Source organism: Carettochelys insculpta, chromosome 12 (assembly GCF_033958435.1).
Source record: "Carettochelys insculpta isolate YL-2023 chromosome 12, ASM3395843v1, whole genome shotgun sequence".
Lineage (NCBI taxonomy): Eukaryota > Metazoa > Chordata > Testudines > Carettochelyidae > Carettochelys > Carettochelys insculpta.
Window position 1 is genome coordinate 8,866,509 of NC_134148.1, and position 27,126 is coordinate 8,893,634.

Below are 27,126 nucleotides of genomic sequence, written 5' to 3' on the forward strand. Positions count from 1 at the left end.
GCCCGCTGCCAGATAGGCCTATAGGCAGGAAGGGGGGGTGCTTTTTTTTTGTAAATGTGGATTTTCCCCCACACACACCATGGGCCCTGGCTTCCTCCTACACACACACCCAGTTCTCCAGCGCATGTCTGGATGGTGTCCTAACTTCAAAATTAGCTACACAGTGTGCACTATGCAGATTCTGTTGATTTTGAAATGGGGTGTGTTGGCATGTGGTGCTGTCTAAATGATGCCAAAAGAAAGCCCTATTTTGAGGCATCCCTGTACGCCTCATGCAGTGACGTTTATGGGGGTGCCAGAATAGTGTGCCTGTTATCTCAAAAAACTGTGACTGTGTGTGTTGCATAGACATGGGCAGCTATTTTGGGATACCTTTGTACTCTGAAATAGCACCCTCTGTGGTGACATAGCCTAGCCTGCTCCACCTCCCAACCCCACGTTCCCTCCAGACTGCCCATCCCTCTCCCTCTCCAGCATCCCTGCTGCTGTGCCCGTAACACACCAGGGTCACTTTCTCCCCACCCCCATACCTGCCCTGCATGCTGGGGTCCTGGCTGCTGTGCACCTGTGGCTCTCTGAGCTGTCCCCAGCCCCATACATGCACCAGGGCTCTCATGACAGTATCTAGGGCAGGGGAGCAGTGTTCACTGTAACATTTTCCCTCCTTGGATGGATTGAACTTCCTTTTAGGTGGATTAAAATTTCTTATGTGCAACACCAATACTGAGGTAGGCTGTGTCTACACGTGCCCCAAACTTCGAAATGGCCATGCAAATGGCCATTTCGAAGTTTACTAATGAAGCACTGGAATGCATATTCAGCGCTTCATTAGCATGCGGGCGGCAGCCGCGCTTCGAAATTGATGCTCCTTGCCGCCGCGCGGCGTGTCCAGACGGGACTCCTTTTCGAAAGGATGCTGCCTACTTCGAAGTCCCCTTATTCCCATGAGCTCATGGGAATAAGGGGACTTTGAAGTAGGCGGCGTCCTTTCGAAAAGGAGCCCCGTCTGGACGTGCCGCACGGCAGCAAGGAGCGTCAATTTCGAAGCGCGGCTGCCGCCTGCATGCTAATGAAGCGCTGAATATGCATTCCAGTGCTTCATTAGTAAACTTCGAAATGGCCATTTCGAAGTTTGGGGCACGTGTAGACACAGCCGTAGTGTGTGGATGTGCACTACCAGCACAAACAAAATAGGTCATAGGTGTGGAAGAAAATATATTAAAATAAGCAATAAATAACAAGGATCAGTGCTTACAATGTCGTTGGAATAAAGTGTGGATACTGCATGTGAAGCAACAAAGGCTTATTACAACCAGCTGGCAGAGTGATTCTGAACTTGGTTGAGTTTCAGAATGTACTGACAGGCACCAAGTTATGATTGGTTATACAGAGAGCTAATAGTCAGAGGAAAGAATAGAAGCAGACAATAAGGAAATGAGCGTAATCAATGAGCAATCCAGATGACTTGGCGAACAATCTGGGAGTTACAAAGAGTTTCCATGTGCAATTTACAGAACATTTTATCTATAAATCTGGAAGTTCTGGACAGAGCAGGAACCACGAGCATCAAAGACATGATTCTGAAAGCCCAGCGTCGCTGGACAGGGCACGTCATATGAATGGAGGAGTCAAGAATCCCTAAGCAACTCCTCTACGGTGAACTCTCCCAGGGCAAAAGGAATCAAGGTAGGCCTCACAAGAGGTATAAAGACTGCGTGAAGGCCAACAATGCTCATGCTGTTTGAAAACCTGATCAGCTAGAGCAGCATGCAAAAGACCAAACAGGCTGGCCTGCTCTTGTATGACACACATATGACAACTTTGAAGAGCAGCGACGCGTATGCCTCATTGATGCTCGTGAGAGGAAGACAGCAACAGCAGCAGCCTCACCAACAGAGCCAGGACAATTCCCTTGGCCCTACTGTGAACACCCATTCCATTCAAAGCTTGGACTCCTCAGCCACCTGCAAGTCCACAACCAATGAGCCTGTGCAAGCTCAAGACGTCATCGTCGGATACAACGGACTACCTACCAGGTATCTATAAACAAGTCCTTTGAAAAGTGCAGTCCTCAACGCTGTTGTATAAAGTGATATCTCATCTATAATACAATGATGTGTAAAGCAGCGATGTCTTGTCTGACATCCTGATGTAATCTTTGCATGCACATGATCATTCGTGTTACCGCTACAGAATCAAAGCAAGTGGGCAATACAGAATCAAAACAGAAGTTAGTGAAAGAATCGTGTCAGTTGCCCTTTAACTATAGTCCAGTTACCCTCCCCACAGGGTCCCTTCCTGGAATGTGGCTGCCTAGGAACGAACTTACATCAATGGGGATGTCCTCCCCAGATGGCTGGTGTGGGGAGGCTTACCAGACTTCATTTTGGAACAGGTGTTCTTAGCAAATATCATGACCTACTTCAGAATTTTATCCTACAATGTTAATTTAATATGAAATCAAATAACAAGAAAGTGCACTTCTTGGAATATCTGTATTATCATCCTTTCTAACAAAAAGAAGGCAACAAAAATTATTAGGGGTATGGAAGGGCTTCCATATATGGGGAGATTAAGAAGACTGGGACTTTTCAGCTTGAAAAAGAGTAAGAGAGAATATGATAGAGGTCTAAAATCATGATGGGTATAGAGACAGTGGCAAAGGGGCCGTGTCTACCCTAGCCCCAAACTTCGAAATGGCCATGCAAATCCAAGCTTGTCCCGACGGGGCTCCTTTTTGAAAGGACCCCGCCTACTTCGAAGTCCCCTTATTCCCATCTGCTCATAGGAATTAGGGGACTTCGAAGTAGGCGGGGTCCTTTCGAAAAGGAGTCCCATGGGGACGAGACACGCGGTGGCGAGGCGCGTCAATTTCGAAGTGCCGCGGCCACCCGCATATGTTAATGAAGCGGTGAATATGTATTTCAGCACTTCATTAGTAAACTTCGAAATGGCCATTTGCATGGCCATTTCGAAGTTTGGGGCTAGTGTAGACACGGCCAGGAAGTGTTGTTTACTCTTTCAGAACACAAACTTAAGGGGTCCTCAAACAAAATTACTAGACAGAAGGTTTAAAACAAAAGGAACTATTTCTTCATATGTTGCATAGTCATCCTATGGAATTCCACACCCAAAGGATTTCATGAATTTCAAGACTGTAACAGGATTCAAAAAAATAACTAGATTAAGTTCATGGAGGAGAGATCCCTCAATGGCTGTAATCCAGATGTCCCTAGCCCAAAGGTTGGGCAGTAATTTTGCAGGTGGGTGGGCGCCACTCCACAAAATGTGGGAAGTCATCAGGGTCCAGCTCTGGGCACCATTTAAGAAGGGTTGGTGGGGGATCTGAACCCCCGCCTCCCGATTTCATAACTGAGGTCTGATTACAGTGAAAACAACGAGAAGTCCTGTGGCACCTTATAGACTGTCTGTAAGGTGCCACAGGGCTTGTAATTGTTTTGGCGGATACAGACTAACACAGCTTTAGGGCAGGGGTCTGCAACCTTTCCAAATTTTACCTTTTGACTGTTATGTGCAGTCCAAACACTGGTGATACCTTTTAAAGTCACTAACAGTCCTACTTATAACAGCTTAATAAATAAATAAATAAAGATGCAGAGCTTTATCATGTAGGCGGTGGTTGGTATCATTAGCTGGTCTTTAGTTAATCCACAGGCAGCATGGCTTTCAGCAAGCCTCCGGCTGCCTAGGGGAGGACTGGTGAGGCTTAAGTTCCTGCCTCATGTACTGATGTAAATTGTTCACTGTTGGCACCCATGCCAGGGGTTGCTTACCTGTCTCGGAGTATGCCAGACAGCTGGAAGTGCTAGCTGAAGACAAAAATCTGGTAGCTTTGCATTGCTTAAATAGATTGTCCCCCAGGGTGGGAATTTATTTGGCATTCCCCTTCTCATAGAAAAACACCAGCTCAAAATGGAACCCAATACTGGATGGTATGGTCACATGTCTTCCTAGGATCAACCACTTTCTAGACTTACAGTACAAACAAGGCTCTTTACAACTTATTTTGATCACCCAGTCATTAGGCTTTGGGTGGAAGGGGACACAGGTAACGGCTCTCAGCACATATAAAATGATAAACAGTCACACTTCGTATTTCTGACTTCACAGAAGAATTATATATGCACCAAAACAGGACATACAGATCCAGTAGAGACTGTAACAATAAAATTGATAGGTTACAATGAGGTATTGTCTAAAGCATCTCTGATTTATGCATATTTATATTCATAAGCCAATCTTCATAAAGCGTGGATGGGGGCTATCACAGATACTGCTTAGTTTTGGTGTATCCAGATGGAATTACTGCTGTGTCCTTGGAGTAAAAAAAAATCTACTGAAATAAAATCTTGATTGGCAAAAATTCAAAGGATGTAGTTTACATCTGTGTATTCTGCCAGAATTAAACACAAGGAATTTATCTGAAAATATACATCCTGTGGTTAGCCAAAGATGGACAAATAGGATTAAGGACTGAATCCAAAGTTCACTGAAATCAAGGGGAATCTTTCCATTGACTTCAGTGGCCTTAAACTAGATAGTAGAGAGATGTTGAACCTAATGTTCTAAACTGGAAATGGGCAATTACCCATGAAAAAATGTACAGTTTCAAGCATTTTTAGCAAATCAGGGGGCTGTCTCTAGGGATACCCATGACTGGCTGTTTGGGTGTGTAAGTATTCAGTATACACATGCATCCACCCTAGTGATGGAATATGGACAGACAACATGTAGCTTTTTAAATTAAATCACTGAGGCATCGATACATCTAGGAAAACATTCTCAATGTTTTATCTTAAAGTTACTTATTTTAAAAATAGTGAATACAAATTGTACAATTTAATACACTGTTAGGTGCATCTTTACTAGTAAGTATATGAACATTTATGTCTGTTATACAGGAATGAAAGCTACACAGGTTCGTTGCTCGAATATGCTTGTGCAGTCTCAAACCAAATCTTCTCTATAGCTTCTTGTCCTGTGTCAAGCATTTTAAATAAGTGCTTCCCTCCAGTTTTTGCTGTGATCATTAGGTATTCTTTGTTCTCAGGATATAAGAAGGAAGTGTATGAGGCTAGTACAAGTGACTGAGCAAATCTACCACACACCAAAAGAAACAGAGCATCTCTCTCCTCTGTAGTCAATGGCAGAATGCTTTCAAACCCTGCTATAACATGTCCTCCCACACTGAGAGGATTCTTGCTTTCAATCATCATGTACATGATAGTTATTGCTAACTCAAATACATAGTAACCATAGCTCATATCACTGAAGTCCAAAATACCAGATATGCTATATTGTGGATTCTCTGGTGTAGCAGTGTTGGAATCTAATAAGATATTGTGGTCATTGAGGTCCCCATGATTGATACCTAAATGCAGGAAAAAAATGGAAAAAGTATGTATAATAAACAGAAAAAAACTCTTTGGTCTTTTTCATTCTCAGGAAAACTACACTGAAAATATGCACTTGATTTCCTCATCCTACGTGAATACTCAGCATACAAATGGATACATACATTGATCTGTCTTGTAACAGAAATAAGACATGACACTATACCTTTAACCGGGGGTGAGGAACATTTTTTGGCCCAGAGGGCCACTTACCCAGAGAAAACACTTGGTGGCCACACAAGCTTAGAAGCAAGAAAACCAACCAAACCAAAAAAATGCCAATCCCTGACTGAGATACCTTAGTGCGCTTGTGCTGCAGCCCCACTTGGGGAGGGAGGGAGGATGAAGGTTGAGGGACCCCAAGGTTAGAGTAACTCCTTTAAGGGCCTGGTGCTAGTAGATTTTATGCCTGCCCCCAGGCTCTGGGATGGGACCAAAAATGAAAGATTTAGTGTGCTGGAGAGGGGGTGCTGGGGAGTAGGATGACATGTGGTGTCTGGAGGGAGGAAGGGTGCAGGTGTGGGCTCGGAGTGAGTGTGTGGAAGATGGGCTGTAGGTAGGGTGTAGAAGAGGGCTGGAGGTTGCAGGGGATATTTGCCAGAGGGAAGGTGCAGGAGCAGGCTAGGGTGCAGCATCTGCACGGGGGGCAGGGGGGGTGCAAGAGTGGCTGAAGCATATACCTGCACCGTTCCCCAGGGACATGTGCAGGTCTATGTGCCCTGCCACTCCCCGGCACTTCCCCCTGCTTTTCTCATTGGCTGGAACCAAAGTCAATGGGAGCAGTGGGGGAAAAGCCCCCAGGGGAGCAGTTCTATGTGCTGCCTTTCTCCCAGCCAGGGGCAGGAGCAATGGCAGCCTGCAGAACTGGTTCCTCTCCCTGTCAGGCAGAGCCCATGGGTTGGATCTGGTCCCAGCTCAACTGGATCCAGAGCGTGAGATTTAGGGCTGCCACCCACCCCCACAGTGGGGAACTGCACTGGAGCACCAGCCACATGAGGTAGTCATGGGGCTGGAGCACCAGTGTGGGGGGAGGGAGGCTGGGTGAGCTCCAAGACTTGCAGACCAGATCCAGGCATATCATGGATCAGATGCAATCTGCAGGTTCCCAACCCCTGCTATAACCCATCATGTCTTGCCAGGTCTCATTTCTTCCTCATAAACCTAGTTTCATTAACCCTATCTGAGGTGATTAGATGGCAGCTGGCAATGAGACTGTGATAATTTATTATTTAACTTGTAGTAGTCCTCACAATCTGCTAAGTGCATTCCAAACAGAAGGAATCACACAGCAATCCTCAAACACACTGCTATATCTTATCTTGTGTGTGTATAATGTAAACCTTCACTGTAGGTGGCAATCTCAGCAGAAGGCTGACAAGTGAGACAGAACCCCCTTTCATCCTTTGCAATGAGCCCTCCCATTCTTCTGACACATGCACATGGTGCATGGGGGGGAAATCTGTCCATACCCCGTACAAAGTAAATAATTTGTGCCTACAGTGCCTTGAATTTGCTACCTCTGAAAATCACTCAAATTCCTTTTTAAGAAATGAATACAGGACAGTTGTACTAAAAATACTCACAGGGCCGAAAATTGCTTAACTTGGGTACTAGCTTATCTTTGAACTGATGAATAACTTGCTCCACAGCTTCACGATAACTGTTCTGGTCCATAGCATGAATATACTGCTCTAGGATGGGAACATTTGCCAAGTTCCAAATGAATGTCCCTCGATGCAGGCTTTTGATGGCTGGATGATGGAATTTCTTAGGGAAAACATAAGAAAGAAAAAACACTGTATACAGCAGCTCTGCTACAATGTAGAAGTCGCCTGTCCCAGTGTTGAGCAAAGTCATTGAGAATGCAGTGACTTTAGGGAGCTTTAACAGCAACGAAGGGTCCTGTGTGACCTTATAGACTAACAGAAAAGTTTTGAGCATGAGCTTTCGTGAGCACAGACTCACTTCATCAGATGCTGGTCATGGAAATCATTTAGGGAGCGTTGTGTCTAGTCCCTGGAGAGGGACTGTGCTTTACAGTCAGACCAGGTAAAACCGTGTGAAGGTCTCAATTAAAATCTCATTCAAGCTAATGTGTGAAAATACTTCCTAAGGATTTCAATTCCTTTTCCCACAAAAAATAATTAAAGGCCACACCTAAAGGGAAGGTCTAACAGAATCTGCCCAGAACAGGGGTGTCTAACCCACAGCTTGTGAGCGACATGCACCTCTTTGCTCAATGAAATGCTGCTCCTGCTGGGAGCCGCATGCCAGGACTGCTCACTGCCACTCTGCGTGTGCACCCCAATGCCTGGAGGGAGAAGCGTGGCTGCGGTGGTGGCAGTGGCTCTGGTGAGTCCCAGGCATTGGGTTAGAGCAGGGAGGCTGTGGGTGTCTGGCTCTGGAGGAGGGGGAGTGGGGCATTGTGTTAAAGTGGGGGCTAGGAGTGCCTGGCACATTGGGAGAGGTGGAGGATTGGGATAGAGTGGGGGACTGGGGCTGGGAGTGTCTGGCTCTGGGGGAGAGGTGGAGGATTGGGATAGAAAGAGGGGCTGGGAGTGTCTGGCTCTGGGGGAGAGGCAGGGATTGGGTTAGAGCAGGGGGCTGGGAGTGCCTGGCTCTGGGGGAGGAGATTAGGTTAGAGCAGGAGGCTGGTGGGTGCCTGGCTCTGAGGTAGGGGCGGGGCATTGGTTTAGAGCAGGGGCTGGGAGTGCCTGGCTCTGGGGGAGGGGAAGCACATTGAGTCACATATACTATATATTTATTTTTATATAGGTAGATATACAAACATTATATATCTCGACAGATAGTGGGTTTTTTGTTTGGGTACAGCATACTGGCACCTTTTTTCAGTGTGCCCCAATTGGGGAGTCAGCATTGGCACCCCCCTTTTTTTTTTAAACACAAGAAAAAGCACTAGATATATAGATATTCAAAAATAACTACATAATACATGGCTCTTTACACTGCATCCACAGCTATTTTGGCTCTCAGTCTCTAGCTGGCCAGGCCAGCTCAGAAACTAGCAATTTGTAGGCAAAAGGGTTTTGTTGTTCAGTGTGACCATGTATATGCAAATGTATTAGGTGGAAAACACAGAAACTGAGGACAGCCAAGAACAGAAAGCAGGACAGAGGCAAACAGCATAAAAGCTGAGCAATAGCACATGAACACCATGTCACCTGGAACACTAGACCAGGAGTCAGCAACCTGTCTGACAGGGTGTTCCACAGTTTGACCTTTTCGCCTCTATGTAGGGGCCAAGTGCCAGTGACACTTTTTAAAGTCACTAAGTCCTACTTATAATTGGCAGAATAGCCTTCCTGTGACCCCATCACTGCTTTATCAAGGATTATCTGAGAAGTACAAAAGGCCATTTCTTTCTGGGATATAAAGTGTGTTTTTCACTGCAATTACACAAAAGTGCTGACTCCAGTGGGGGTCCCACACACCAGCCCCATGCTCTGGCAGGGGCTTCAGCCTTGGCCCTGGTCCCGCAGCCAGAGCTCTGAGGCAGGGGCTCTGGCCCCCTGCAGTGCTGCATAGTGGGAGGAGGGGAGAGGCTGAGCTTTCATCAGCTGCTGCTCTAACTGCAGCCAATGGGAGCTGCGGGGGTGGCACCTGTGGTTGGAGGCAGCGCACAGAGCCTCCTGGTTATACCTCCACCTAGGAGGAACCAAAACGTCACCACTTATAGGGAGCTGCCCAAGGTGAGTGCCATCTGATTCCAGCACCCCCAAACCTCTCCCACACCTCTACCCCATGATCCAACCCCCACTCCCACAATTAAGTTCCCTCCCAGAGCCTTACAACCCAACCCCCAGGCCTGAGCCCTTCCTGCACCCAAACTCCCTCCCTCTTCATAAACTGGAATTTTTGATTTACTGGCACCCCCTCAAAATGCTGGGTAACAAAGCTTTTACTGGATACACTACTACAGTAGACCCTTGAGTGTGCAAGGCTGGGGTTGGGGGCTGAGCCGGGGCTGGGGTGGGGGAGCGAGTTAAGTGCAATGGGAAATCATGCATTTCCAGGGTTTACTGTAGGAATCGGGTCAGCTGTATAAGAGTGGGGTCATGTACTCTGAGACCTTACTGTACAGCATGTCTGATGTAGTAAGAAGCACTGCACTAGTAAGAATAATGCCACTTGATTAGTCACTGCAGTTTTAAGCTTTCATAACAGGCAATGTCAGCTTGAACAGTTCAACAGTTCAAGTTCATTAGTGTGAAATCAAGTCAGTTTTCAAACACAAGTTATTTTGGTTCTACACTTCCTGATTATACCCCCACCTCCTGCACTGCTAACTGTTTTACAATAACATGTTGCTATTTTAAAAATGTTTTTCCCCTTCCTGAACAACAAGAAGTCTTGTGGCACTTTATAGACTAACAGGTATTGTGGAGCATAACCTTTCATGGGCAAAGCTTATGCTCCAAAATATCTGTTAGTCTGTAAGGTGCCACAAAGACTTCTTGCTGTTCTCAAAGCGACAGACTAACACAGCTACCTCTCTGATACTTTCTCCTTCCTGTGACTCTGCAGGACCCACCCAGGCATACAGATCATCTGTTAGGAGAACCAGTGACATTTTCTACTCAAAGTGCTCTCAAATGCAGGAAGAAACAAACTCGGAGGAAAAAGGAAAATGTATTTTTCTGTATTATGTGTCAGCCTTCGATTCTGCGTGTCCCTTCCCTGGAGTGACAAGAATAAAATTCCTTTTAAATAAATGAGACTTTTCTAACTGAAGTTTCATCAGTTATGGGACATGTAGATTTTTCCCTGTTCTCTGTTAAAGTCGCTCATCTGCTTTTCTTTCTCTCCAGAAGTTGTAATATATGAAAATTCTGAGAGCAGATTTTCTTTTTAAATTGTTCCAGCCGCATACCACTGTAACACCACATTATCTTTAACACACTGATAAACACTCAACATTTGAGAATGTGGTATCTGTAATTTCATTAGCAATTCAAATGTCACTAGCATAATTATCTGAAGTCTGGCACTAAATCATGAGAAGCAGAGGTTAACGAAAAGCTCTAACTGGTACAAAGTTCTCTTATGTAACAGAAACTCAATTACTGATTTACTGTCCTTCATTATTTTATTTAATCAAATCAAAGGAAGGCCTTACTTTGCATTCCATCCTATTTAAAATTTATTTGACTGGAAATAGCACATTGAGGGAACAGTCATGAATGTCTGAGCATTAGCACAACTATCCCATTAGAAATATACCAATTACTTCCCCTGTTAACTGGTCATGGTTCAAGGAGTTGCTATCAAAAAAAGTCTGGTCAAAATGGATTTTTAAAAAGTCAGGCACCTGGGCCTCTGGGATGTCTGCTTCACATAACAAACAAACAGTAATGCCTCCTTGCTCTTCTTTAACACCTTCCCTGTGAGGATCTCAAAGCACAGTACAAATATTAATGAAATCAACTGCGCGATACCTGTTAGTACGCAACAGTAACCTTTGCAGACGAGCCACAGAAAAGTTAAGGTCACACAACAACTCTGTGATGGAGGCCAGTCTATTAACAGAAGAAGCTCCACTACAGAAAGGGTTATGCTAATTATGGGCAGAGCTAAAGGCCCCACTGTTGAACTCTGGCTCTGAAGACAGTGGGCAAGGGAGGTAGCACTAATAGAGGAAGGAGCTGCAGACAAAGTTGACTGATTCCCTCCAGTTTTCTTTTGGTGTGTATACATGTAATGTGTACAGAGTTGATCATAGCTATCCTGTCTTAAGTACTTATATGGACTCTGTTACCAGTATCTGAGCACCTTACCCTCTTTACTGTATTTCTCCTTACGACACCGCTGTGAGGTAAGGAATACAATGAGAAGTCCTGTGGCATCTTACAGAATAACAGATGTCACAGGACTTCTTGTTGTTTTTGAAAGACACAGAGTAGCTCGGCTACCCCTCCGATAAGGAAGTACAGTTCCCCTCATCTCTTCCTCAATGTCACACAAGAAGTCTGTACCAAAGCAAGGAACTGAACCCAAGTCTCCTGACTCCCTTCCCACTGCACCACTCTTCCCCTCTCAGGACTGTCCTGTTTGTTAGGACATGTCTGTTCTGATGGCCTTCAGAGACCATTTCTCAAACCACCTCTCAGACACAGGGCAGCTCCTGATATATCTGTAATAACAAGTGAAAGCAGTCTTCAGGCTGGACGTGGACATAGTCCCAGTCACCAGTTGCTAAAATCCCAAAGGACTGCTGGCTTGTGAGCTGCAAAATTTGGCTTCAGATCCAAACACTCACAAAGTCCAGAGGTATTTAGATCAGAGTTTTGATCTACTTCATCTAAAAAAGGTCCAGCTCAGCCAAGGGGAGCACATTGGGATCTCCAATGCTGCAGTGAACCCCACAGAACAGTGCACTAATCATCAAGTGGCTGCGGTCAATGATTCCTCAGTGTCATCACAAGTAGGAAGGTTTGTTGCTGAAATGTACAGACTCCATCGTGCTAGCTGGCATGTGGCCAGTCAGAGCACAACTACACTGCAAGCGGGCGGCCTGACTGCGGTACATGTAGACATACCCCAGCTAGTAGAGCTGGCCCTAGGCATAAGCACACTAAACAATTGCTTAGAGCCCTGAGTAGAGGGCGCCCATACCTCCCCAGCCCAAATATGGGATGAAGGGGATGACTACGTGTCCCGGCCAAAACAGAACAGATGGTCACCTTAATAGTCAGGTGGTGGCTGCCCTGTGGAGGCTTCCACCCTGTTGAAGAGGGGTTGCTCCCTGGCTATGGGGGGCAGCTGCGGCTTCCAGCTTCCCCAAGCTATGGGGAAACGGGGCAACAGCTGTGCTGGTCTAGCTCCCACCTCCCCTGAGCAGCGGTGAGCTGGAAATTAGGCACCGGTGCTCCTCCCAGCTCCCCCAAGCTGTGTGGAGCCAGACAGCAGCCGCACTGGTCTGGGTCCAGCTTTCTTGAGCTGTGGGGAGCCGGATCTGGGCTAGCCATGGCAGTGCATTCCCCATAGCTTGGGGAGCCAGGAGGCAGCTGTGCTGGTCTGGCTCTGGCTCCTCATGGCTTGGGGAGCTGGGAGCCAGGTGGCAGCTGCACAAGTCGGGCTCCAGCTTCCCCAAGCAGTGGAGAGCTGAATCTGGGCCAGCCATGCCGGCATGCTTCCAGCTCCCTGAGCAACAGAGAGCTGAGAGCCAGGCTGGCAGCCACAAATATGGGGCAATTAGCCCCTTTCTAAAAATAAACTAGGACACCTTCCTGGTGTCCAAAATATGGGGCTGTCCCGGACAATATGGGACAGATGGTCACCGAAGGCAAGCAGCTCAAAGGGATCTCCTATTCACTTTTTATTATGTTTTAGGAGTCCCCCCAGCCCAAAAAAAATTTCCTGTTTAGGGATCTCAGTGGCGCAGCATTGCCTTTGCAGCTTAGCACTGATTGAGTTTCCATGCAAAAATGCAGTGAAATTGGAGTGACACTGGTGGAGACACAAGTTAACAGCTAAACCATTCCACTGCAGCTTCACTGCTATTTTTAGCAAGCTAACTTGAGTCTGCCTAGATATGCTGCCCTCTTACTGCCTGACTGCAGTGCAGATACATGCTCACATGCACAGTTGGAATTTGACCCAGGTGTTTGGGCTCATTGCCAGAGGAATTGTTTAACAATAATCTCATACTTGATATTTCCCACAAGTATTTTTCAGGTGAAAGCCAAATTAAATCAATGCATAGGAAAAAGTAAGGATGTTCTCATTACTTGGCCATAAGTGAATGCCTGAACATCTCTCCACTGGGAGGAAAGAGGAGCAGGAGCAGTTTTCAGTTTAAAACTGGGAGAGGGAGCTAAGAGGGTAGAGAAGGAAAGGCTACTTGGAGGTGAAGTTAATCATCCCTGAGCCTCTGTGTTACAAACCATATACGAATCACTCCCACCTAATCCAATCTCAACTATTAATTCATTAGCTATCAAAACTGAAAATAGCTGAGCTGCCAGAATCATATTAAGAAGCAGACAGTATCACTTTTGCTCAGTTCAGCACTTTGAAAGTTCAGAGAGAAAAATATTCCTGACTCTGAATACACAGTAAATATACTTTGAAATACAGTGGAGTGTAGCCATAAAAGTACATCTGAAACTGGGAATGCATATATTTCCTTTCCAACAGCCAACAAAATTACAGAACATAGCCAAAGGGAGCAGGCAAACAACACTTCGTAAGAAAGCACAGTTGTAATTGTGTCAGTTCCAGGATATTAGCGAGTCTTGGACTAGCTCTGAGAAGACCAGGACTCTGGAGGAGAGCTCTGTGTGGCTCAAAAGCTGCTCTCTCTCACCAATAGAATCTGGCCCAATAAACAATATTACCTCACCCACCTTTTATCTCTTCAATAAAGACACACAGGGTGAGATTCTGAGAGGCACAGCCTAAAATTTGCCGCCTATGTAGTTAGGATCTATGGTAATTTTAAGCCATATTTGTACCCTCCTGTTTCTTGATTACTCCGGGGGTTGCAGAGGCCCTGAAATAACCCAGGCAGTCTTTCTGTGTAAGATGCAGCATGGCCCACAATCTTCACACTACTGCATTCTGAAGCCCCTTTCCCCTCCCACCAACTGAGCCATCCCATCCAGAAGATACTTTGGGATGTCTGCCTGGGCCCCATGCTTTGGGGGATCCCATGCTTCAAGGGTACAAGAGGCCTGGTGGCAGGACTACCTGCAACACTTCTGCTCTGCTTCTCTGGCTGTTGGCATAGCTTGGGAGAAGAGGGACCAGGGGCTTGAGGGAAGGACTGGAATGGGAGTAGAGTAGGGGCAAGTGTAGATACAGCTCTGTGTTAATCATATTCATATGAGTGTGGAGCATCTCCATATAATCGCTGTATTCCATCTTTCTGTATATAACCTTCATTTCCATATAACTTTGCATTAAGTCCTTTTATAAAGAAACTGCGTGTGTGTGTGTGTGTGCGCGCGCGCGCAGTGCAGATGAGGAAAGGCAGAGAAGAAAAGGGCTCGACCCTTCCCCCATCTAACTCACCTGCTCTGTGAAGTTAGGGCGAGCAACTATTGGTAACAGCTACAAGAGGGAGTGTGCGTGTGTATATGTGAGTGTACTATATCATATGCATAAGATAAGTGTTCATATTGTACCTTCATTAAATGCAGTGCATTGCCTTTCCCCTGAATAAGATCCTGTGAGCTTCTTATAAGCATAACATGGGAAGAGGCAGAGCAAGAGATAAAGGGAAAGGTGGAGTTGGGAATGGGGTGGAAGAGGAAGGTTGTCCTGGGCATGGCACTCACCTGGGCATGGCACTCACCTAGGCATGGCCCTTCCCGCCATACTATCTATACGAGGACTTGCAAGGGGGTCCTTGGAAGCATACTTGACAGAACTGACGCTTTATGGTTCTCTGACCCTTTAACCCTGTGTAAACGGGCCAGAATGGTGGGGTGGGGTGGGGTGGGGGGGGGATAAGAATCTCACCTCTATTGTTTGTGTACATCATTATAAAGTCTTCTGAATTTCTATAGTCCCTGCCATTCAAGAATCTCAAGGAACATATATTTCTTCTTCGAGTGTCCCCGTGGGTGCTCCACAATAGGTGTCGGGCTCGCCCGGCGCCGCAGATCGGATCTTCCAAGCAGTTTCTGCCAGACCGCGCATGCGCCGGCGCGCGCCGCTCCCTTGCGCGCTCCTGGCCACGTGCGCGATCCGGTCCCCTCCAGTTCCTCTTAACCGCTGTCGGCTGCAGACGGAATCCGAACTAGGCTAAGGCCAAGTTAGCGTATTCAATGGTTTTAACTGTTTTTTCTTTAAAGTTTTCAAGTTCTTAGGCTACTGCAAGTTAGCCAGTTGTTATTTTTCAAAAAAAAAACAAAAAACAACAAGCGGGACGGCATTCAGTCCAGTCCCAGTAACAAGCGGAACACCGGAGGCCAGGAGCCTAGGGCCATCAGCCCTCCTGCCGCGGCAGGCTATCGGAGAAGGGGAAAAACAGCACAGAGAAGGTGCTAAGTACCCATTAACAACTGAAAGACTCACCAACAATGTCCTCTTCAGGATTTAAGAAATGTGAGTCCTGCCGAGAGGCAATGCCAGCGTCTGATGGGCACAGTCTCTGCATAAGGTGCCTGGGGGAGTCCCATGTCACGCAGAAATGCTCCTTCTGTGCAAAACTAACAGCCAGAGCAAGGAAGGACAGGGAGATGCGGCTTAAAATGCTGCTCTTCGACAGGGCCCTCCAGCCAGACGTGCCGGAGCAGCCGCAGCAGGAGGGACCCTCCGGGGCCCATAAAAGGAAAGCCGCCTCCCTCACCCCATCAGCGCAAAAACGGAGGAAAGCCTCCCCAGCCCGATCCTTGCCGTCAGCAACAGTAAGCGGGATGGGAGGAGCGCGCAGCCCCCAGCCGCAGCAACAGCTGATAGGCGGCGGCACGGAGAGCCACGTGGAAGCGGCTCAGCCTCTGATAATCAAACAGCCGCCCCGCACCGCAGGCAGGGCGGCGGCTAAACAAGCGCCGGTACCGGCGGCACCGCAAGCAGCGGCACCGACCCCCAGGGAACCGGCGGTGCAGAGCGCGCAGGCACCCAGCCTGCAGGCACTGGAGGACACCGCCCGTGCGGCACCGCCCATGAGCGTGCCGAGCACGGCGCGGACGGGGCCGAGATCCCCTACACGCCAGGGGGCGGAGTTACCTCCTCAAGGGAGGGAGAAGGCTGCACACAAAATGAGGCACCGCAGCCCCTCTCCAGACAGGGCTGCGGAGTTGCTTTCTTTCAGCCCTCCGCTTATGCTGCAGACTCCAACCAGAAGGCAGGGGTCCCCCCTAGCCTACCCGGAGCCCCCGTCTCCATTTTTACAACCAGCCTCGCCCTGGCTGGGACCACCTTCACCCTTCCTGGGGTTTGAGCCGCTGGAATACTATCCAAAATCGCTCTCTCCAGTGTCCCAGATCTCTTGACGATCTCGCTCCCCCAGACACAGAGGGTATGCACCAAGGGAGTGGTCTAGGTCACCTTCCCAAGAACAGTGCCTATACTGCCATGGTCGCCCCCATCACGCGGGGCATAGACACCACCGGCAATCTACCAGGGAAAGATCCCCACAGACGATCTCGTATCCCCGAGGGCAATCGCGAACGGGGACAGAGACTCAAGTATCTCAGGGGGGACTGGTTATGGAACCCCGACATTTTCCCTCGCAAGCCTCTAGCGAGAGGGTGTACCATCACCAACAGGAACCGGAAGGGTCCAGAGAGGCGTACCCCAGTGGTTCCTCGCTCTCCTCCCCGGACGAGGCTACGGCCCCGGGGGACGTCCATCCTCCGGTCAATCTCAAACAGTTTCAAGAGCTGTTTAAAAGGGTGGCCTTCACGCAAGGCATCCAGACAGCAGAGGTGCAAGAGAAACACCATAAGCTCCTCAAAAATCTGAGACCTCCGGCCTCCTCCAAAATAGCAATACCGCTTGATGAAGCAATCTTGGAGTCCGCCACTACGATATGGCAGACCCCTGCGACTATTCCGCCTGTCCACAAGAGAGCGGATAAGAAATACTTCGTGCCGGTGAAGGGCATGGAGTTCCTGTTCAGCCACCCACAACCAAATTCCTTGGTGGTGGAGTCGTCGCAACAAAGATCAAAGACATCTCAATTCAGGATAGGGGGAACAGACAAAGATGCCAAGAAGCTAGAGCTGTTCGGCAGAAAGGTCTGCTCCTCCTCCACTCTACTGTTGCGAATGGCAAATTACGCAGCGCATTTAGCGAACCATAATTTCAACAACTACACTAGGTTAACCTCCCTCATGGACTCGCTTCCAGAGGACAAGAAACTGGTGCTCAAGGCCATCGTGCAAGAAGGCTACGCGGCGTCGAGGACGGGAGTTCAGATCGCCCTGGATGTTGCGGACACAGCAGCACGTTCCACAGCTACGGCAGTGGTGATGCGAAGGGAGTCCTGGCTCCAGACTTTGGGTATACCGAGGGATCTGCAGGCAAAGACAGTCGATCTTCCCTTCGACTCGCAGAAGCTGTTTGGTGAATCGACTGACTCGGTCCTTCATTCCAGTAAAGATTCAAGAGCCACACTTAGGACCCTGGGGATTTACACCCCTCCATACAGAAAGAAAAAGTACTACCCTCAACAAAGACGGTACCAGTACCAGCAACAGCGTCCCCAGTACCACAGGGGTTACGAGCAAGGGCGACATCAACAGCACCAGCAGTACAGAACTCCCAGGCGACGTTCACAACAGAGCCGTGCGTCCTCGGGGCAGGGCCAAAGGCCCCAAGTTTGACACGCAGATCCAGGGCTGCGCCATCACTACCATCGCACAAGGTCATCCGAAGCGGCTATTCCACCATCGCCTCCGACCATTCTACGACCAGTGGCAAAAGATCACCACAGACAAATGGGTGCTGGAGATCATAGCCACGGGGTACGCCATCCCCTTCCAGTCGCTGCCACCGCCACGACCTCCCCCCAGGCCCCACCTCCAGGAGGCCTCCCACGTAGCGAGGCTCAAGCAGGAGGTAGACCATCTCATGCTCATAGGGGCAGTGGAAAGAGTGCCGGAGCAACTGCAAGGGAAAGGGTTCTACTCGAGGTACTTCCTCACGGAGAAAAAGACGGGAGGCTGGAGGCCCATCTTAGATCTTCGAGGCCTCAACCGGTACCTGCGCAAGCAACGCTTTCGGATGATCACAGTCGCCTCCATCCTTACGGCACTGGACAATGGAGATTGGTTCGCAGCCCTCGACTTACAAGATGCGTATTTTCACATAACTATCCATCCGGCTCACCGGTGATTCCTCCGGTTCATGGTAGGCAAAGAACATTTTCAATACAAGGTCCTACTGTTCGGCCTCTCCTCGGCCCCCAGAGTCTTCACCAAGACCTTGGCAGTGGTGTCAGCCTACCTGCAGAGACAGGGGGTATTTATATTCCCGTATCTGGACAACTGCCTACTCAAAGGGGCCTCGAAGGAGGAGGTACTACGCATGATACGCTTCACAGCAGGCACGTTCTCTTCGCTCGGCCTGGTTATCAATCTGGCAAAATCAAAGATAGACCCCACACAGGACATAGAGTTCATAGGGGGACGCATAAATTCTATTACAGCGAGAGTATATCTACCAGAGACTCGCTTTCGGGCCATCGGCTCCCTCGTGCAGGTCATCACCTTCAGCCCTACGGTGCCGGTCCTGACGTGCTTACAGCTGCTGGGCCACATGGCCGCGGCGACGTTCGTAGTACAGAACGCCAGGTTACACATGTGCAGCATGCAGCACTGGCTGGCGAGCGTATACAAACCGGCAGCACACACCGTTCACAGGGTGGTGTCACCCACAGCAGAGGTGCGCAAATCCCTGCAATGGTGGGTAAACCCCAAGAACTTGCTAACAGGGGTACCCTTCCACCAACCACAAATATTGGTTTTTCTTACTACAGATGCCTCCCTCATAGGGTGGGGAGCACACATGGGCGAAGAGGTGACTCAAGGGCTGTGGTCCTCCACGGAGCAGTCACTGCACATAAATATACTGGAGCTCAGAGCAGTGTTCAACGCCTGCAGACACTTTCGAGACCATATACAAGGCAAAGTAGTCGGGATCAGTACAGACAATACCTCCACCATGTTTTATATAAACCGGCAAGGAGGAGCTCGGTCCCGTGCCTTATGTGCGGAAGCAGTCCAGTTATGGAACTGGTGCATCGCCAACAATATAATCTTGAAAGCCTCGTACTTACCAGGCGCTCACAATGTGAAGGCAGACCAGCTGAGCAGGCGTTTTGCACTCACGCACGAGTGGCAGATCCGTCCCGATCTGCTACGACCGATTTTCCACGCATGGGGTTTTTCCCAGATAGACCTGTTTGCCACTCAACACAACAAGAAGTGCCCACGATTCTGCTCCAGGGCAGGACTGGGACGGGGGTCCCTGGGGGACGCGTTCGCGATCTCGTGGAGGGGCCCCCTGCTTTACGCTTTTCCTCCCACAGTGCTGATCCACAAAGTCTTGCAGAAAGCCAGGAGGGAAGGAGCCCGAATGATCCTGATAGTCCCAACGTGGGATCGACAGCAATGGTTCCCCCTACTCCTGCGCATGTCGGACTGTCCACCGATGCCTCTTCCGGTGGCGCCGGATCTGCTCACGCAAGCCCAGGGGTCCATAGTGCATCCGCACCCCCAAGGCCTGCGACTACAAGCTTGGTTAATCCATGGCTCAGCTCCCTAGAGAGCACATGCACGGAGGAAGTGCAGCAAGTCCTAGAAAGTAGCAGGAGGACTTCCACCAGGAAGACCTACAAGCAGAAATGGACTCGCTTCACGGCTTGGTGTTCTACCAAACAGCTGGCCCCCCTTTCGGTGCCTATACCTGTAATATTAGAGTATTTACTAGACCTCAAGAGAGGAGGACTCTCACTATCCTCGTTAAAGGTCCACCTTGCCGCCACTTTGGCGTTCAGACACGAGGAGGAAGGGCACACGGTGTTCGCCCATCCCATGGTTACCAGGTTCCTCAAAGGGTTGGTAAACCTATACCCCCCTCGGAAACCGCTTCCACCTTCGTGGAACTTGGACCTGGTGCTTAATGCGCTAACGGGACCACCGTTCGAGCCCTTGGCCACGGTTTCCCTCCGCCTCCTTACAATAAAGACGACCTTTCTTCTCGCAATTACATCAGCTCGCAGGGTGAGCGAGCTTGCGGCAGTTATGGCAACGCCACCCTGCACTGTTTTTTCCAAGGAGGCAGTAACCATACGGCTGCATCCAGCCTTTGTTCCCAAGGACAATGACACCTTCGCCAAACATTACGCTCATTCCACTAGGGCGGTGGCGGCATCAACAGCCTTTTTCAAGGGTGTTGCGCTAAAAGACATTTGCAGAGCGGCGACCTGGTCATCCTATGACACCTTCACCAAACAGTACGCCCTTCACAGGGTATTCCAAGATGGGCACAGGGTGTTCCAAGAGGATACCCGTCTCTCGACAGTGGTCCTCTCGGGGACAAGCTGCACATAATCCGATTACCCACCTCCTATCTTGGGTTACTGCTGGGTAGTCACCTATTGTGGAGCACCCACGGGGACACTCGAAGAAGAAAGACAGGTTACTCACCGTAGTAACGGTGGTTCTTCGAGATGTGTCCCTGTGGGTGCTCCGCTACCCGCCCATCCTCCCTGCTTCGGATCTCTGTTTAGTGTTTTGCAGGAGCATCCGAGGCGGTTGGTCAAGGAACTGGCGGGGACCGGATCACGCACGTGGCTAGGAGCGCGCAAGGGAGCGGCGCGCGCCGGCGCATGCGCGGTTCAGCAGAAACTGCTTGGAAGATCCGATCTGTGGCGCTGGGCGAGCCCGACACCTATTGTGGAGCACCCACGGGGACACATCTCGAAGAACCACCGTTACTACGGTGAGTAACCTGTCTTTATATATTCACGTTCATAGCCCATGTGTGTGGTAGGTAAGGAAGAAGCAAGCTCTCCATTCTACTGAGAGGGACAAGGAGATAAAGTAACTTGACCGATATCATGGTAAGTCTCTGGCAGAGCTAGGACTACAACCCTAATTGTTAGATTCCTCATCTGCGTGCTCTAACAAGAGCATCACACCTCCCCTAATGTGTAAGAGAAAATATCCGGCAGACATTTTGTTAAACAGTAAACCCTTGGGTGGGTTTAGGAACCTTGTCTAATATCATCCACTTCTTATGTACACTAAGAAACATGGGGAAGATCAAGGACTAGATTCAACCTTACATTTGAGATCCGTTCAACACAGAATTAGGGGAAATTAGTTACAGCTCTCCTGTTCTGTGGACTGGTCTGCACCAGTTTTGGCATAAGACAGGGCAGCCATGAGAACTATGAGCTCTTTGAGGTGAAGGCAACTGGTAGAGGAGATAGCTCTGTCCAAGCAGGAGGATCCAAATTCTAACTGTTTCACTGCACCACAGCAGTGGGTCACCACATGCAACATAATGACAGACATGGAGTTCTAAGTGGTCACAGATACACAGGACTTAATAACATGGCTGTCTTCTCTTCTTTCATGCCCGGAAAGACTAAGGGAAGCCATGGCTAGGGCTACGTACAAGACCACTGTCATGTGTATCGAGAACTCTGTGTCTATAGTGCTTAGACTATGCCTGCAATAACTCTGAAGCTGCAGGATTTATGACAGTGTCTCTGAAATTACAGTGAGTTACTGTTACAGTTATGAAATGCATAAGACACACCAGATAGGAAAGTATGACCCCCATTTGCATGCAGAGAACAAAAAGCCGCACCTCAGCAAGAGTTTTATCCAGTTTGGCAGCTAGCTTCCCAACCTCATATAAAATGTGAGGATTTGTAGAGACTGTCGCCACAGTTCTGCCTGGGAGATAGGTCAGCAGCCTCACCATGTACTGCTTTCTCACAGAGCCAGCACCTAATTGGCAAAGAAGTACATTGTGAACCAATGTTCAGCAGCAGTCAAGAAACAAACAGAATGTTAGGAATCATTTAAAAAGGGATAGAGAATAAGACAGAGAATATCTTATTGCCTCTATATGAAGCAATGGTACAGCCACACACAGATGTGGTCACTTCCTCACAAAATAAGACACCTTTGGCATTGGAAAAAAGTTCAGAAAAGGGCAACAAAAAAGATGAGGGGTTTAGAACAGGTGCCATATAAGGAGAGATTAAAAAGACAGGGACTTTACAGCTTAGAAAAAAGGAGACAAAGGGGGTGGGATATGATAGAGGTCTATAAAATCTGACTGGTGTTGAGAAAGTAAACACGGAAAATTTTCATGTTCCCGTAACACAAGAACTGAGGGGGGGGTCACCAAATGAAATTAATATTTAGCAAATTTAAAACCAACAAAAGGAAGTATTTCTTCACTCAACCAATGGAACTGCCTGCCAGAGGATGTTGAAGACCAGGACTTTAACAGCATTCAAAACAGAGCTAGATAAATTCATGGCGATTAGGTCCACCAATGGCTATTAGCCAGGATGGGCAGGAATGGTACCCAAGTCTTTGTTTATTAGAAGTTGGGAAAGGGCAACAAGGGGGTGGATCCCTTGATGACTACCTGTTCTGTTCATTCCTCTGGGACACCTGGAATTGGTCACTGTCAGAAGATAGGACTCTGAGCTAGATGGACCTTTGTTCTGACCCAGTACGGCTGTTCTTATGTTAATAATTTCAGAACACTCCATGGAAGATTTCTGTATGTAAGAGCAAGACTTCTCCCATCACAGAAAAAATCAAAGAGAATTCACAGAACTGAGTCTCAAGATAACATTAGTAAAAGCCAATGCTCCACACATGTGGAATGAAAGTACAACGCCCTGCCTTTACATGAATGTGACACACTTTGGGAAGGTTCCCCTTACATGTGCACAAAGGGCCTGATCCATTGTCAATGGCAGTCTCTGCACTGACCACAGTAGGCCTAAAGAGAACCAAAAATAATAGGTTTTTCTGCCAGACCAATGTGTCTCAAGGGCTCTGGTTACCCTACTGAAACTACAGTTTTGGGCAGGAGAAGGCCATAATTTTTTAGGAGGGGTCACTCCTTTGAATTTGGTGAGTGGTCAAGGACCACACTTTTCCATGAATGGAGAGGGTTGGGATGGAGGTTGGATGCAGAAAGGAGTTCGGAGTAGGGGATTTGGACGCAGGAAAGGATGCGGGGTCTGGGAGAGAGATGTGATCAGGGATAGGAGGAGATTGTGACCTGGGGCAGGAGTGTTGGAGAGGGTGCAGACGTTTAGGTTGCAACCTGGTGTCAGGGCGCAGAGGGTTTGGGCTATGACCTGGAGCGGGAGGGGATTGTGACCAGGGGCAGGGGTGCAGAATGGGGCAGAGAAGGTTTGGGTTGTGACTCTGGGGCAGAATGTTATGACCTGGGGCAGGAGAGGGAAGGGTGCGAGGTGTGGGCTCTGGCCAGAAGGCACTTATCTTAGGCGGTTTCTAGCCAGCAGCCCAGTGGGACAAGCTGCTCAAAGTGGCCAGCTGCTGGGGTTAGCATGTACTTCTCTGTGTGGTGTGCTAAGAGGGGAAGTGGCTCCCCTTGGTTGGTTTCTGACCAGTGGGAGCTGTGAGGATTGTGCTGAGTGTAGGCAACACACAGACACACACACACCCTGCTCTTCAAGGGTTGCCCACTGTGCAGTGATGCACAGATGCTAGCCCTAGCAATGGCTGCTTCGGGCAGGCAGGGAGCCAGCCCAAGGGTCCCACTGGGCCCCTGGCAGCTCAGAGGATTGTGATGGGCCACATATGACTGTTTGGAGAGCAGGAGCCAGAGCCAGCATTGGCATGTGGGCTATATTTTGCCTGCCCTTGGTTTTGTGGGAACCAGGTTCAACAGACGAGTTTCCAAACACACCTTCCCTTGCCTAGTAGATGGGTCTGAACTGGGTTTGCAACTATATCTCCTCTCTTTTCATACACTTCACATGACTACACACCAAAGTGCTTGAAGTGGTGCATAAGTGATTGCACTTGTTCTGAGCAAGACTCAACAAAGTTGCTCCTGCCCTGTGTCTCTCTGTACCATGGTACTGTCTGTGTAGCACAGAAAGCACTGGCATTGCACTGGCATAGACACAACTCGTCTTCCTCTCAAAATTCTACAGTACACCTGAACGGCTGGCAGTGACCCTCCATCCAAGGCTCTCCTCTCCAGAGCTGAAGTGATAGCTCACCAATAATGTTTAAATACTTACATTTTAGAAGTAGAAAATGCAATGGGCCTGTGGACTGGGAGTAGTCTGTACCTGTAAGAGATGTACCCACATCATACTGCTGCTGTCACAGCTCAGAAAGGGCTGTTTGTGCAACTGGAGCACCTGAAATAGGCTAAGCAGCAGTACAGCAGAAAGGGACCTAGGGATTACAGTGGATGAAAGGCTGGATATGAGTAAACAGTGTGCCTTGGTACCCAAGAAGGTGAATGGCGTATTGAGGTGCATTAGGAGGGGCATTTTGAGCAGATCTACAAAGATTGTTGTTGCCCTCTATTCAGCACTGCTGAGGCCACATCTGGAGTACTGCGTCCAGTTTTGGGTCCCCCAATATAGCAAGGATGTGGATGTGCTGGAGCAGGTTCAGTGGAAGGCAATGAAAATAATCAAGAGGCTAGAGTACATGACCTATGATGAGAGGCTGAGGGAGCTGGGTTTATTTAGTTTGTAGAAGACTGAGGGGTGATTTCATAGCAGCCTTCAACTACCTAAAAGGGTGCTCTAAAAGTGATGGAGAGAAACTGTTCTCAGTGGTGTCAGATAGCAGAACAAGGTGCAATGGTCTGAAGTTACAGAAGGAGAGGGGTAGGTTGGATATTAGGAAAAACGACTTCACCAGGAGGATGGTGAAGCACTGGAATGTGTTACCTAGGGAGGTGGTGGGATCTCCATCCCTAGAGGATTTTGAGTCCCAGCTTGACATAGTTACGGCTGGGATGACTTAGTTGGGGTTGATCCAGCTTGAAGCAGGGGGCTGGACTCGATGACCTCTTGAGGTCCCTTACAGTTCTGTGATTCTATGATTTGGGCGATATTGCTCTAGATTTACACCAGCATAACAGAGCAGAATGTGGCCCAATTGCTATCACTGGGACACTCAGCAGTAACTTAGTATGATATAAGGACAATAAAGCCGGGGTAATAGGATGGTATTTTGTCAGCTCTCACCTAATGATTCTAGAGACATTATGTTACCATCTTTAGTAACATGCGGTGTTGCTGAAGGGAACCCTTCAGCATGCAAAAACATCATGATTCGGGTCTGCACTTCAATAAGCTCATGGTTCTGGCTGTCTTTGCAGTTTGCGATTTTGAGGACGTATTCATCAGCACCGTCTGCCAGTCCCTCATTTCTTGAAATGTGCACATGAAAGTTTTGATCCTCATAGCTGGGGAGTGATCTGATTTCAGATACTTTTAATCCAAACACCCTTTCAACTATATCAGTGGCTTCTTTTTCAGTGAATACTGGCTTATTAAAAGTCTGGGGTTGCTGGATATTTCCAGAAGACATTATGTATCTACAAGAAAACAGAGATTAGATTTTAGTTGTATTCCCCCGTTTAACACAGACATAAGATAGTGTACCAAACTGGCAACTCTTGGGTAGAAGGCTTTATATATTTACTATTGAGGGGCGAAAAAGCTGCTGTGTTTAATGAAAATTTAACCATTTAGGGTTCTTAATGTCCTCTCTCTCTTTCTTCACCAGTTTCTTATTTGTAAAATCACTTCAGCCCTTCTTGCAGTTTCCATGATAAAGACTGATTTTAAAAAAAAACACACACAATATGTGTTGAGAAATAAAATAAAAATGAACATATTACTGGACGCTAGCTAATAAAATTAATAAATACAAGATATAAAATATCACCAGCCAATGTCGAGGTCACCAGACATATTGCTAATGTACTATTTCCTAAGAAAGAGAGTGATCAAAATTGGGAGGGGGACAGCTCAATGGTTTGAGCATTGTCCTGCTAAACACAGTGTTATGAGCTTAATCTTTGAGGAGGCTATTTAACCGTCTGAGACAAATTTAAAAAAACAAAATCTATTAGGGATGGTGCTTGGTCCTGCCAAGAGGGCAGTCACTGGACTCAATGACCTACAACGGTCCTTTCCAGCTCTACGGCTATTATTAGCCACTGCTCTTAAATTCAGATCCAAGACAAGGGAACCTTTTCAACCCATGTTAACTTGTAAAAACTAAACACAGTCCTGCTGCCAGATGCACCACTCGCAATTCAGCTGTGAAGAAATGTTCAGTGCTAATACATCAACACGGGGTTCAGAGAGCAGAACCATTCCAAAACCCAACCCCCGCCCCGCTTCCCCTCATGCCCGCTATCAGTTTTCAGGCAGCGCTAGGAGAGCAGCTCTCACCGCCTCAGCCTAGCCTGGTGAGCCCCGTGCCTCTAGGGAAGCCGGCGTTGCCCCCAACCCCCGGTGTGGGCCGGCCACAGCTGCGTCCAGAGATGGCGGGCAGCGAGACCGCTTCTCCGAGGTCCCATCTACTGCCCCAGCCCCGTGGAGCGTCTCTGGCAGTCTCCCAGGCCCCGCAGCATCAGCGGCCAGCCGACCACGGCGAGGGCTGCAGGGTCGGGGAGTCACCGTGTAGTTACCGCGCACGCGTAGCGCTAGAACGGCTCGCGGCGCCGGTCCGGATTCCGGCCAGCCTCACTCTGACTCCAGAGCGAGGCGGCCGCGGCGGCGCTTCTCTGCCAGTGGGTTGTGAGGCGACGTCCTCTCGGCTGCTGAACCGCCCGGCCTTGGGCCGAAGAGCCGCGGATTCCCAGAGGGGACCGGGGCGCTGGGGTCTGCGGCGGGGGCAGTGCTCCTTCCCAGCCCGGCTCAGGCTCTAGGGAGAGCAGAGCCCCGCGGTGAACCGCGAGCAGCGCCTCCCACGTCTGACTTACTCGAGTCTGTCGCAGCCTGGGCTCAATGTCCGACCCCTGCAACCGTCCCGAGCAGGCTACTCGCGTCCCTGTGCCATTTGCGCGGCTGACCACGGGATATAACAACAGCGCTTCCGTCCTCCAGGCCGCAAGGCAGCTACATGCCTAACTCCCGAAGGCGTGACTTTGTGGGAGGGTGATCATTTTCCCTGTATAAAATCAACGTCATCAGGAAGCGTGGGCTCAGCGCTCGTTGGTGTCTGATGTGGCTGACTATTTCCTTCCA

At 48.8% G+C, this 27,126-nt stretch overlaps 1 protein-coding gene across 3 annotated transcripts; it reads right to left on the reverse strand.

The window, feature by feature from the left end:
• Nucleotides 1-2,768: 2,768 nt before the first annotated feature.
• HYKK (hydroxylysine kinase) lies at nt 2,769-27,001 on the reverse strand. Of its 3 annotated transcripts, none has more exons than XM_075007270.1 (6): nt 26,862-27,001; nt 25,111-25,463; nt 24,145-24,195; nt 21,708-21,850; nt 6,998-7,181; nt 2,769-5,392 (listed from the first exon to the last, which is right to left on the reverse strand). In XM_075007270.1, exons 2-6 carry the CDS (start codon nt 25,454-25,456, stop codon nt 4,932-4,934), a joined length of 1,185 nt encoding a protein of 394 aa, XP_074863371.1. In that variant the 5' UTR covers nt 25,457-25,463; nt 26,862-27,001; the 3' UTR covers nt 2,769-4,931. The 3 variants fall into 3 exon arrangements, with proteins under 3 accessions (XP_074863371.1, XP_074863372.1, XP_074863373.1); XM_075007271.1 differs by lacking the exon at nt 26,862-27,001 and adding an exon at nt 26,329-26,536; XM_075007272.1 differs by lacking the exon at nt 24,145-24,195.
• Nucleotides 27,002-27,126: the final 125 nt, after the last annotated feature.

Bases quoted from the DNA above. Each gene is read 5' to 3' on its own strand.
- HYKK (XM_075007270.1), bottom strand. From the start codon at position 25,456: ATGTCTTCTGGAAATATCCAGCAACCCCAGACTTTTAATAAGCCAGTA. The intron at 24,196-25,110 runs GTGAGAGCTGAC...CATCTCTTACAG, and splicing joins AATGTCTCTAGAATCATTAG to GTACAGACTACTCCCAGTCC. The intron at 7,182-21,707 runs GTGCGGCTTTTT...GTTTTCCCTAAG, and splicing joins TGGATAAAACTCTTGCTGAG to AAATTCCATCATCCAGCCAT.